Source organism: Epinephelus moara, chromosome 15, assembly GCF_006386435.1.
Source record: "Epinephelus moara isolate mb chromosome 15, YSFRI_EMoa_1.0, whole genome shotgun sequence".
In the NCBI taxonomy this organism is placed as follows: Eukaryota; Metazoa; Chordata; class Actinopteri; order Perciformes; family Serranidae; genus Epinephelus; species Epinephelus moara.
In genome coordinates this window covers 10,255,619-10,266,281 of record NC_065520.1, presented here as the reverse complement: position 1 = coordinate 10,266,281, position 10,663 = coordinate 10,255,619, and the positions used below count along the sequence as shown (strand labels likewise).

The 10,663-nt window shown below is 38.5% G+C and overlaps 2 protein-coding genes across 2 annotated transcripts; one reads left to right on the top strand and one right to left on the bottom strand.

Moving 5' to 3' along the window:
* Window positions 1-249: 249 nt before the first annotated feature.
* Window positions 250-7,563, top strand: LOC126401779 (secretin receptor). The gene is made up of 13 exons (XM_050063277.1): window positions 250-431; window positions 509-602; window positions 979-1,092; window positions 1,566-1,672; window positions 3,276-3,385; window positions 3,494-3,626; window positions 3,713-3,866; window positions 3,967-4,027; window positions 4,125-4,194; window positions 5,448-5,539; window positions 5,853-5,991; window positions 6,090-6,131; window positions 6,218-7,563. The coding sequence occupies exons 1-13, from the start codon at window positions 363-365 to the stop codon at window positions 6,401-6,403; spliced, it is 1,371 nt and encodes a 456-aa protein (XP_049919234.1). The 5' UTR covers window positions 250-362; the 3' UTR covers window positions 6,404-7,563.
* A 121-nt stretch (window positions 7,564-7,684) lies between these two features.
* Window positions 7,685-10,510, bottom strand: LOC126401780 (acyl-CoA-binding protein-like). Its single transcript, XM_050063278.1, has 4 exons — window positions 10,385-10,510; window positions 10,020-10,137; window positions 8,606-8,668; window positions 7,685-8,488 (listed from the first exon to the last, which is right to left on the bottom strand). The coding sequence occupies exons 1-4, from the start codon at window positions 10,388-10,390 to the stop codon at window positions 8,412-8,414; spliced, it is 264 nt and encodes an 87-aa protein (XP_049919235.1). The 5' UTR covers window positions 10,391-10,510; the 3' UTR covers window positions 7,685-8,411.
* Between the last annotated feature and the right edge of the window lie 153 nt (window positions 10,511-10,663).

Genomic DNA, 10,663 nt, shown 5'->3' with positions numbered 1-10,663 from the left:
TACAAACACAATGCTGCGTATTGCTTGTTATGTTTTGTTTGACTGTAAATACAATTTAAATACGTTATATATATGAACATTGTCATTTAGTATGGCTCTGTTGCTACATACTAACACAGTTTTGAGACAAATGCATGATTATTGATTTTATTTTGAAGGTGACGACATGAAGTTGTAATTTTATTATAGCTACATTGATCAGCGCTTATCAGATTGCCCTGGAGAATACAGTGCGGGCTTATCGACACTGTGAGTAGGCCTGTTTGATTTTCAGACCTCATATATCTGCAGCATGGCAGGATGCTTGCTTTTCATTCTAATCTGATATGCGCCGTGAGGTTTGGACGTAGGCACCTATCTTGATGGAAAAAAGGAAGCTGTCAGACACAATGAAAAAAGTTGGACTTATTGGAGTGCTGCTGTTACCCCAGGTGAGAAAATGCATGCATGTTTTAATTCTAATGTATATAATTTAAGAGCAAGTGTACTATCGTGTAATTATTTGCAGGCAAAGTCGTCATCAGGGTGTCATCCTCATGTTAATCTTGTCAGAGAGGAGGAAAAGTGCATGACAGATCTTTTAAAGTCACACAGAGCAACAGGTGGGTTTAATGCAGTTTCTAGATTGTGCATTTGGCACATATTGTTTTAAGTTATACTTTTAAAATTATTGAATAACAACATTTTTTTAAGTGTGAAGCAGCAATCTTGATTTCTGACATGATTAAAATCTTTGAATCAGGCCCTTCTCGACCTACAGAAATTTGATGCAATGTCTTAGTGACATCTAGTGGTTATATCATTTAATGCACCCTCACTTCCAAAACTTGCATGAGGCAGAGTGCATTTATATGTAAGGGTCACGATTAATCCAAATATGGTGTTTTTGCAATATAATATAATATATATAATATTCTGCAGCTAAAAAAAAATCAGAGCCCTCAAATAAAAGGTGTAATTTCTGCTCCACTATTGAAGAAAACAATATCAGTGTGCACTGTAAGGGAATGTGGGATGACCTGAACTGCTGGCCACCTGCATCTCTTGGAGAAACTGTCTCTCAGCCATGTCCAGACTTTTTCAATTCAGAAGGTGAGACACAACACATGCACACACAATGACATGTATTTGCACTCCAAACAGACACCCATTATCTATAGTACATTTCACTGGTTAATTATTTGCCAGGCACCCGATTTGTTTGCATAAAGAACTGGGACGGTTTCCTCCTCTCAGGGGCTCTATCCAAACATTCAGCCATAAAATGCTTGAGTACATAGACATCATGTATCACCCTGGAGTGCTATGTTTATGTTGTTGAGAGATTAGGACAATAGATTTAATAATAATTTATCTTAAGAACCAGAGCACCTGAAGAGGGAAAGTAATGGTCTTGAAGCATTTCACTGTCTAATAAATTTGAGATCTACATGCTCCACATCTCCTGACCAGCAGGACAAACATCCTCATAAGACATCATTTTCAGGGTATATTTATTTGTCTGTCTGGCTCAAATGTGCTTTCAGACAACAGTAACAGATGTAGGATTTATTGCTATTCTGCAGGTAAAGTGCACCGCAACTGCACCGCCAGTGGCTGGACAGACCCACTCGTCCCACATGAAGATGCATGCGGCTACACTTTCAATGAGACGCTCCACTTCCTTGGAGAGGTGGGTGGTAACTAACATGCATACAGTATGTGTAGATGATATCTAACATAAGGCTATAAAGCACTGAAGCACCCAATTTTGTGTCATAAAAGGATTTGACTATCCAAGTGCAGACATACGGTAACTCTTGAGGTGGCTCTGAATCATAATAGAGGTCAACTGTGTGTGACTATAATCATTATTTATATGCATGCTTAGGTCTGTGAGCCAATTGGAAGACAGTATAGGATCCGTGTGTGATAAAGTTCCTTTTCTGCCGCAAAAGTTTAAGAGCAAATAAGATGCTACTTTTACACTTAATTAAACTCCTAATTATGGACACCCAATTCAGCCAGTGTGATTAAAAAAGATCCTGTGAGTCATTATAATGATTTTTTTTCCTCGAAACAAGTAGTTAGTATCTCAAAACAATGACTTACTATCTAAAAATAAAGATTTACTACCTCAAAATAATGAGACAGTATCTCAAACTAATGACTTAGTATCTCAAATGATGAGTTAGTATCTCAAATGATGAGTTAGTATCTCAAAATGATGAGTTAGTATCTCAGAATTACATAATAAATCAAAACAATGACTAACATTCTCAAAATAATGAGATAATACCTCAAAATGATGACTAACTTACCTTAAAATAATGACATAGTATCTCAAAATGGCTTAATATCCCAAAAATAATGAGATAATACCTCAAAATAATGACTTAATTATGTCAAAATGACTTACTTATCTCAAAAAAATGACATCTCAAAATAATGAGATAATACCTCAAAACAATGAGAAACTTTAATTTTTGACCCTTCTCAATTTTTTTTTTACTTATCTCGAAATACAATACAGTATCTTAAAATAATGACAAACATATCTCAAAATAATGACTTAGTATCTCAAAATGATGACAAACTTTTAAAAAATCATGACTTATTATCTCAAAGTAATGACTGACGTATTTCAAAAAATAACTTTGTATCTAAAATTACTAATAAAAAGTCAATATTTCAATAAAGTTTCTCATTATAAGGACTAAGAGGATTTATTCATTCATTTTAATCAGAATGAGAGGGTAAAAAAGTATCTTCTATGTAAATAATCGGCTATAGGTGAAATGAAAACCAAGGACAGTCACACGAAGAGTGAAATGTTCAAGTATTAATGAGCAAATATCACTTTATCTACAGTTTGTCATAAATACGTTCATAGCCAGCATTATAACATTAGCAAAGTGTTTATCTTTCACACTATGAGAATTAATATTCAGCTTGTATTTTACCTGATAAAAACATTACATTTATACTATTTAAAGTCTTCAGAGAACTTTTTTCCAGGTCTTGTAAAATAGAATTTCAAAATATGTCTGTATTTTAGGCTTGCCCCCTTATTATTAAAAATACTTTTGACATATTACCAAACTCTACCTCTGTGCCCTGTGGACTGCCCTCACCTCAGGCTTAATTTCAGTGCTTGAGTTTGAGCCACATCCTGGGCTGAAAAACTGGTCACAATAAGTGGCTGTTATTGTATTTAATTATTGTTGATGTTAGATATATTGTCAAATGATGCCGTCCTGGAGGTGATAAAGTGACGCTGTCTTTCCCTTGTTCAGTCCTCAGATTCCCATTTGTATTTCTCCTACGTGAAGACCATGTACACAGCTGGGTACACGCTCTCTCTCATCTCCCTCACCATCGCCGTCACCATATTCTGTCTGTTCAGGTGTGAAACTCTCTTTCTTCTTCAGCCATAAAGACTTGTGTAAACTGTATTGGTTAAACCTGCCCTGAAAACTTAACAGCTTAATTGTGAACGTTAATATTTATTTAGAAAGCTGCACTGTACCAGGAACCACATTCACATCCAGCTGTTTATCTCCTTCATCCTGAGAGCCATCTTCATCTTCATCCGAGATGCTCTGCTATTCACTAATGAAGAGATCTACCACTGTGACTACTACCCGGTATGGATGACCAGCTGATACTCACTTTAATTTACTACATTTACAAATGAGTGTCTGATGAACACACCGTCTTTCCTGCGCCACAGGTGGCATGTAAAGTTGTGCTGATGTTTTCCAACTACTCCATCCTGGCAAACTACAGCTGGCTGCTGGCGGAGGGTCACTTCCTCTTCACGCTGGTGAGCCGCTCCTTCTTCTCCCTAAAGAAACACCTGGCCTGGTACATCGTCCTAAGCTGGGGTAAGGGAGACTTGTTATCAATTACAGTGCACCTCAGCAAAGCAAATATTGACTCTGCGCCTTTTTTTTAGATTCACCCACGTTTTATTTGATCACACAGGCTTACCTCTGATTGTTATTGTCTCCTGGGGATGTGCCAAGTACTTTTACGAAGACGAAGGGTAAGGGGGTGAAAAAATCTGTCTCACACATTCATTTTTAGGTATAAGATTATCTAAGTGTATGATTTTAAAATGACCTCTTATCTTATTGCCATAGCTGTTGGGAGACCAGGAGACATGAATGGATTTGGTGGATACTTCGAGTGCCAGTTCTTCTGACTATATCTGTAAAACCCATTTCTATTTTACCTAAATTTCTTTTTATTTAAAAAAAAAAAAATAGTTTGACATTTTGGGAAATACACATATTCACCTTCTTGCCAAGAGTTAGATGAGAGAATCAATCAAGATCATCAAGATTAAACATAGAATGTATAAAATAATGGAAGTTACCTCTGTGAAGTCACCCAGTGGTTTGTGGACTCCTGTTTTGAAGTCTGACTTTGGAATTACGGCTGTCACCATCTTGGATTTTTGGAGCCAGAAGTGACCATATTTGGACAAGAGGGTGAAGCTAGCCCTACCAATACCTGCTAGCTTAGTTAGCGCGGTACATTTGCTGTTATGGTTAATTGTGATAACGCTAATGGTAATTTTCGTTAGCAAAAGATTGTTAAGTGTTTTTTGTTAAGATCAAACAAAGAATGTATAAAATAATGGAAGTTACCTCTGTGAAGTCTGAGTTTGGCATTTTGCCCTAACAGTACCTGTTAGCTTAGTTAGCGCAACACATTTGCAGTTATGGTTAATTGTGATAACGCTAATGCTATTTTTTGCTAGCTAAAACAGGCTTAAAAGAAGCCTATACTTACCAGAAAAAGTACATATATAACTCTTTACAGGGTCTTTTAGTACAACCAAACGCTGAACCAGATTTTTTTAGGCAACCAACACGTTTCAATTAACTTTCATTGATGCGAAATCACACTGAAATAGCATCAGCTACGGCTACGCGTATACTCTGTGCATGTGGGGTTAGACTAACATTGTTGCCACAGTATTAGTAGTAGACTAAAAAAGTTTTTGTACCAGGCTAGAAACATTTTAATTTTTGCTTTTGAGTTGGGCATTTTAACATGGTGGTCTCGGGGGAATTGACTCACTTTTAGAGCCAGCCTCAAGTGGTTATTAGAGGAACTGCAGTTTTTGGCACCTCCACCTTGGCTTCATTTTTCATCCTCGGAGGTTGCTGCTTGGGATAAACCAAACAAGCCAAACCGTGTTCATTAGTTACCTTTAAAAGGTGCTGCATAGGTGGCCATTTTTTTTTATCTTTGTACAGAGACAGGCTAGCTGTTTCCACTCTCTATGCTAAGGTCAGCTAATCAGGTGCTGACGCTTTATATTCAGCACACATGTATGAAAGTGGTATTAATATTCTCATCTAGCTCTCAGCAAGAAAGCAAATGAGCATATTTCCTAAATTGTCAAACTGTTTGCATTACAAAATAGTACAACAATAATGTTTTAATCCTTTCAGATGAACCTCATCTTTTTCTTGGGCATTTTGAGGATACTGGTGAGCAAACTCAGAATGCCAGATGCACAGAGGAATGAATTCAGCCAGTACAAGTGAGTAGTGATCACACTGTGCTATTGTTGCATTGTCGTACTATGTGCAGTATCTGATATGTAAAGCTGAGACCACTAGGGATTTACATATGAGAAAGGAGGGTCTTTGAGGAATGGGAATGTATTTTGCATAAGATAAGGTAATAAAGAAGGTTTCTATTTGCTTTGTTAATCAGCAGCGTAACAGTACACACACATGAAAGCATGTCAGTTTCACAGGGACAGATGCAAAAACAGGGAAATTATACAGTAGGTAAAAGCCTGGGAAACTGTTCATTGTACTATCGGTGAATAAAAATATTTTGTCTTTCAGGAGGCTGATCAAATCTACATTTTTTCTGGTGGCTCTGTTTGGTCTGCATTACATCCTGTTTGTTTTCTTACCTGTTCAAGTCAGCAGCTCAGTGTTTAAGATATGGACCTTTGCAGAGCTGGCTCTGTCTTCCACACAGGTAAATTAGGTGCATGTATGAAAAGGATAACATCCAATGAAGTCAGAATAATGACAAATGAAACTGCACTCACTGAACTTTCTCTTCAAATCTCTAAGGGTTTTGTGGTCGCTGTGCTCTACTGCTTCATGAACGGAGAGGTAGGAGCTGGTCGGCCAATTACAGCCAAAATGCAAGTTAAAGTAAGAAGCAAATTTGGGATCTATGATTTGCATTTTTTGTCTAGGTGCAGCATGAGTTTCAGAGGAGGTGGAGGAGGTGGAGGCTGACTCAGCACCTGCCCAGTCGGCGGAGGCAGCATCACAGCTCCATCAGCCACAGCGGGTCTCCCCACACACAGGTCTCCCTGCTGCCCTGCTCCCCAGGCAACCCGACAACAGGCGGACTCCCCATGGATACTGTGGCGATGTGATTCAAGTTGGTATTGTCTCATTTTCTCGCTCTCCTCCTCCATCGGAACACAGTGGATCCTGGCTTTAGTGCTGACAGCCAATTAGTACACAACAGCAGCTTGAGTGTTTCTTCCTGTGGTACTGTCAAGAGTTTATTTTACTAATCCCTGGAGTGTTTTTATTAGATGACATAAGGATGTAATGTGCACTGTAGAGGCCCAGCTGCCAGGCTTGTACTTATACTAATGTCTCAAATTGGTGTGGCAATGATTTGTTATGTTCAAATGTCACATATATAAGTTGTATTGAACACTTAAACACCAATTTAAATGTTCAGTTATTTGGAACTGCCCCATTAAGTTTTGGGGACTTGAATGACAAGGATAGAAAAAAGAAGTAGGCACTAAAATATAGTGACCTTTTGTCCTCAGTATTGTGAAAACTCCAAAAACACTTGATCCTACATTTCCCATAATGCAATTCAACATCATTTCATGAACCCTGGTAAATGCCTTTAAAATTTAGTGGCCCCAATTTAAAATGCAGGGTTTCTGTTAAAAAAAAAAACATCACCAGGGCTGTTTTTCCGATTTTACTGATTATCTTCACAGCCACAAAAGATATTGAACAACTAAGCACTACACTTCAGCGCTACTATCGTCATTTTCAGGCCTAAAATTGGTGAAATTCCTCTTTAAACAGTAAAGGTTATCATAAAAATACCTTTTTGTATCCACCCTCTGTGGAAAAGAATTTATCTCTCTTCCGTAAAACTTCAATTAAAGGCCTAGTCCTAGTAAAACCCCCAGTCCTTTCTACAAGCCTGGTGTAGCTACACATTTTGACAAATAAAGGCCTGTCTCAATTAGAAGCCTGGTCTGGTTAGCAGTTCATATTTATAGGTTTAAATAAACAACTTATTTGACTGTATTCCCATCTTTGCTGAGCAACAGGAATTAAAGCCCTGTCCCAGATATAAGCCTGTTGAGTTCAGTGATTTAAGCAAATAATAGCCCAGGCTACTAATTCAAGTTTTACGGCATCTATGTGTGAAATTCCTCTATGAACTCAGTAAAACTGAAATGTACAGCTAGCTAAAACTTAAGCGCTTCAAGTTAAGTTTAATGGTCAGTTTTTGTGGAACTTGATTGATTTTGGAGCCTGTAGTTCGTGGTGCTGTTGTACTGCATCATACTGATGATTGAAGGTGTGTTTGTCATTTATATTTATACCTTGTTGGATGTTTAGCCTGCTGGAACAAGCCAAGTCCAAGGCCAAAGGAAAAGTCTTTTGAAGTCCAGTCATGTATACAAATTGTCTTTATTCACAATGATTTATGTGAAAGTGTACATTGTAGTTGCACTTAACAGAACAGTTTAACACTTTAGGAGACACATTTATTTGCTTTTTTGAGGAGAGTTGTGAGGTCAATATGAATCTAGAGCCTGCAGGCGATTTGTTCAGCTCAGCATACAGGGTGGAGGCAGAAGGAAACAGGTGTTTTACCTTGACAGGCTGCATGTTTCCCCCTGCTTCCACTTTTTATACTAACTGAGGGCAGAGGCGTGCTGGCTCTCGCTTCACAGATATATAGAGATGCTTTCAGCAAGAACGCAAATTGTGCATTTCCCAAAATGTTGCTCTTCCTTTCTGTTTTAATCAATGTCAAGTACCACAAAGTACTCCAAACTGCAGCACTCAACAGCATTTGATCCAACTCCGTCTTACATGGTATCACAGTGCCAAAGAGTGCAGCAGCGTGTAAAGTCAGGTCTAAATGGCATCCAAAGTTTTTAGTTTCTATTAAGAACAAAATGAGAAATGTGAGGTTTAAAGTGCAACACACTGTAAGAATCAGTCATAGAGTATAAAGTTACAGATATTGACATGAACTTTGTATCTTTGTAATATGACCTTGTCTGTGTTTGTTACATTAACTGCTTGTCTGCTTTTTATGTTCATGTTTCCTGTGTTTGATAAGCCAAAAACAAATTTCCACTTTTGTGGACAATAAATATATAGCCCCTTTTAATCCATCCCGTATATTCCTTTCAGCTCCTCCACCAACTTAACATAGGCGTCCATTGCTTCCTCTTTGGACAGACCTGTTGGTTAAAAACAGAAACAAGCAAACCAGTTGGTTTTTGCAGGAAGATTTGGTTTTTATATTTTGCATATGCTCTCTCATGGTATTTTTGAAAGAAAAGTTTTATAAACCTGACCTTTCTTTAGTATCCATGCATCCCATTTCGCTCGACCAGCGATGTTAAACATCCCTGGACGGTCTGTGGACATAAAAGCAACCATCAGTAACTGAAACAAAATCTACCTGAAGCATCAAAAGGAAACAAACTGCAGAGAAATTGCGACATGGGTGTTAAACTATTATCAGTATCACATTCTACAACTGATTCCAGTATTTTTAGAGTTAATATATTGAAATTTGACAAGTTTTAGACAAACAAATAAATGAATAAATGTTCTGCTGGGAAACCTTGGGTCCTGACATTCATGTGGGTTGCACCTGAGGCACAAAGCGCCATTGCAGACCAAGTCCTCATGGCAGCCGCACTCCCTGATGGCAGTAACCCCCCAGCAGGACAATGCACCCTCCCACACCGTAAACACTGCTCAGGAATGGCCCGAGGAATGTGTCAAAGAGCTCAAGGCATCAACCTGGCTTCCACATTACCCAGATCCAAACCTGATTAACCATCTGTGGTGTGTGCCAGTATCCCACCTTGCATCCTGCCAAACACCAGGGAGACCCCAGCTTAGATTGGACTTGGCTCTGACTGATTAAGACACGGACACGGGACCTCTGAGGTATTAGTATGTCCCACAGATGCTCCATCGGATGGGGATCTGGGTAATATGACGGCCAGTACGACACCTTATGCTCCCGAGCAGTTTTTGCGGTGTGGCATGGCACATTGTCCTGCTGGGGAGGGTTACTGCTATCAGGGAGTGCATTAGGTGGCATCCACATGAGTGCCAAGATAAAAGGTTTCCCAGTCGTACACTTTTTCAAAGCCTTAAGTCAAAGATATAAAACTTTTTTATGCACTCAATTGATACATATTTCTCTCAAATTTTAGCCACAAATTAGTTATGTGTTCGTGAGCTCTTGTCCATTTTCAAGATTATCTATCCACCTGACAGGTGTGGCTTATCAAGATGCTGACTGAACAGCATGACTATGACACAGATGTGCCTTGGGATGGTCACAACAAAAGGCCAGGGTGGGGCTAAGAACAAAAAAGATTATGTCACAAACCTGTTGGGTTTTTTTAAGTCTTGAATGGCAACATCAAGTTTGCCTTTTGCTCATCCAGCCATGAATGTTGAATGTTACAGCTAAATCCTTCTCTGAATCTAAGTTTGTAGGCGCTTTATAATCCTCTTTCTGAAAATTCATGTTAGTAATTTTTTGTCATTTTCTTTTTCTTCCCTTTAAATAACATGCTCTATGTATCAACTATGAGATCTTTCACAGACACCTGACCTGTCAGACCTCATTCTTTCTCCTCCTTTACATATTTACAGGACACCTCAGAGCACATCCCAACAGTCTTTTTCAGTGTTTCCCTATAAAATTGCAATGTTTAACACCTTAACAAAAAGGTAGAGACTCACCTAAGGTATTATCACCAACTGTGGCCTGCTTGTATAAACCGTATAAGTCGCTGAGGTATTTGTTGTTTGGTCTTTCTTTGAGCTTTGTCGCATCGACTGCTGCTGTTTTAAAGTTTTCCTGGTAGAATGAAAGAAAGATATGAATGAAAGTTGACACAAGCTGGTGCAGACATCTTCTTCAAAGCTCTTAACAGCCACACTTTTAAGTTTGTAATTGTTCTTGTTCAGTCACTGAGTAGAGGGATTCCTGCTGTAACATCCTCCCCCTATGAATCTGGACAAGTAAACATACCTGAGATAACTTAATCGTACAATAAATCTTTGTAACATTGTAAGAAAGGCTTAAATTCAGAAGAGATTCTTACCTCCATGACTGCTGTGGGAAACTGACACACCTTGCTGCTGCTGCTGCTGCTGCTGCTGCACCTTACTCGTCAAACTTGTCCTGCGATAATGTCTTTTTGTCATTGTTTGGTTTCGCTGGAGACAATAAAGTGGGAGGACATTCCTTGAGGCAGACTAACTGCCATTCAGATTTACAATTCTTTAAGTTAATGAGTAGAAGAAAATAGCATACTTTGATATGACAACTTCAGTTTTTTCATACGTTGTCATATATAAGGTCTTGAATGTTCACACACTGA

Excerpts from the sequence above, each read along its gene's own strand:
- LOC126401779 (XM_050063277.1), top strand. The coding sequence starts at position 363 with ATGGAAAAAAGGAAGCTGTCAGACACAATGAAAAAAGTTGGACTTATT. Across the intron at positions 4,028-4,124 it reads TACTTTTACGAAGACGAAGG|CTGTTGGGAGACCAGGAGAC; the intron begins GTAAGGGGGTGA and ends TTATTGCCATAG. Across the intron at positions 6,132-6,217 it reads ACTGCTTCATGAACGGAGAG|GTGCAGCATGAGTTTCAGAG; the intron begins GTAGGAGCTGGT and ends TTTTTTGTCTAG.
- LOC126401780 (XM_050063278.1), bottom strand. Across the intron at positions 8,669-10,019 it reads AGTTGGTGATAATACCTTAG|ACCGTCCAGGGATGTTTAAC; the intron begins GTGAGTCTCTAC and ends TTATGTCCACAG. Across the intron at positions 8,489-8,605 it reads TGCATGGATACTAAAGAAAG|GTCTGTCCAAAGAGGAAGCA; the intron begins GTCAGGTTTATA and ends TTTAACCAACAG.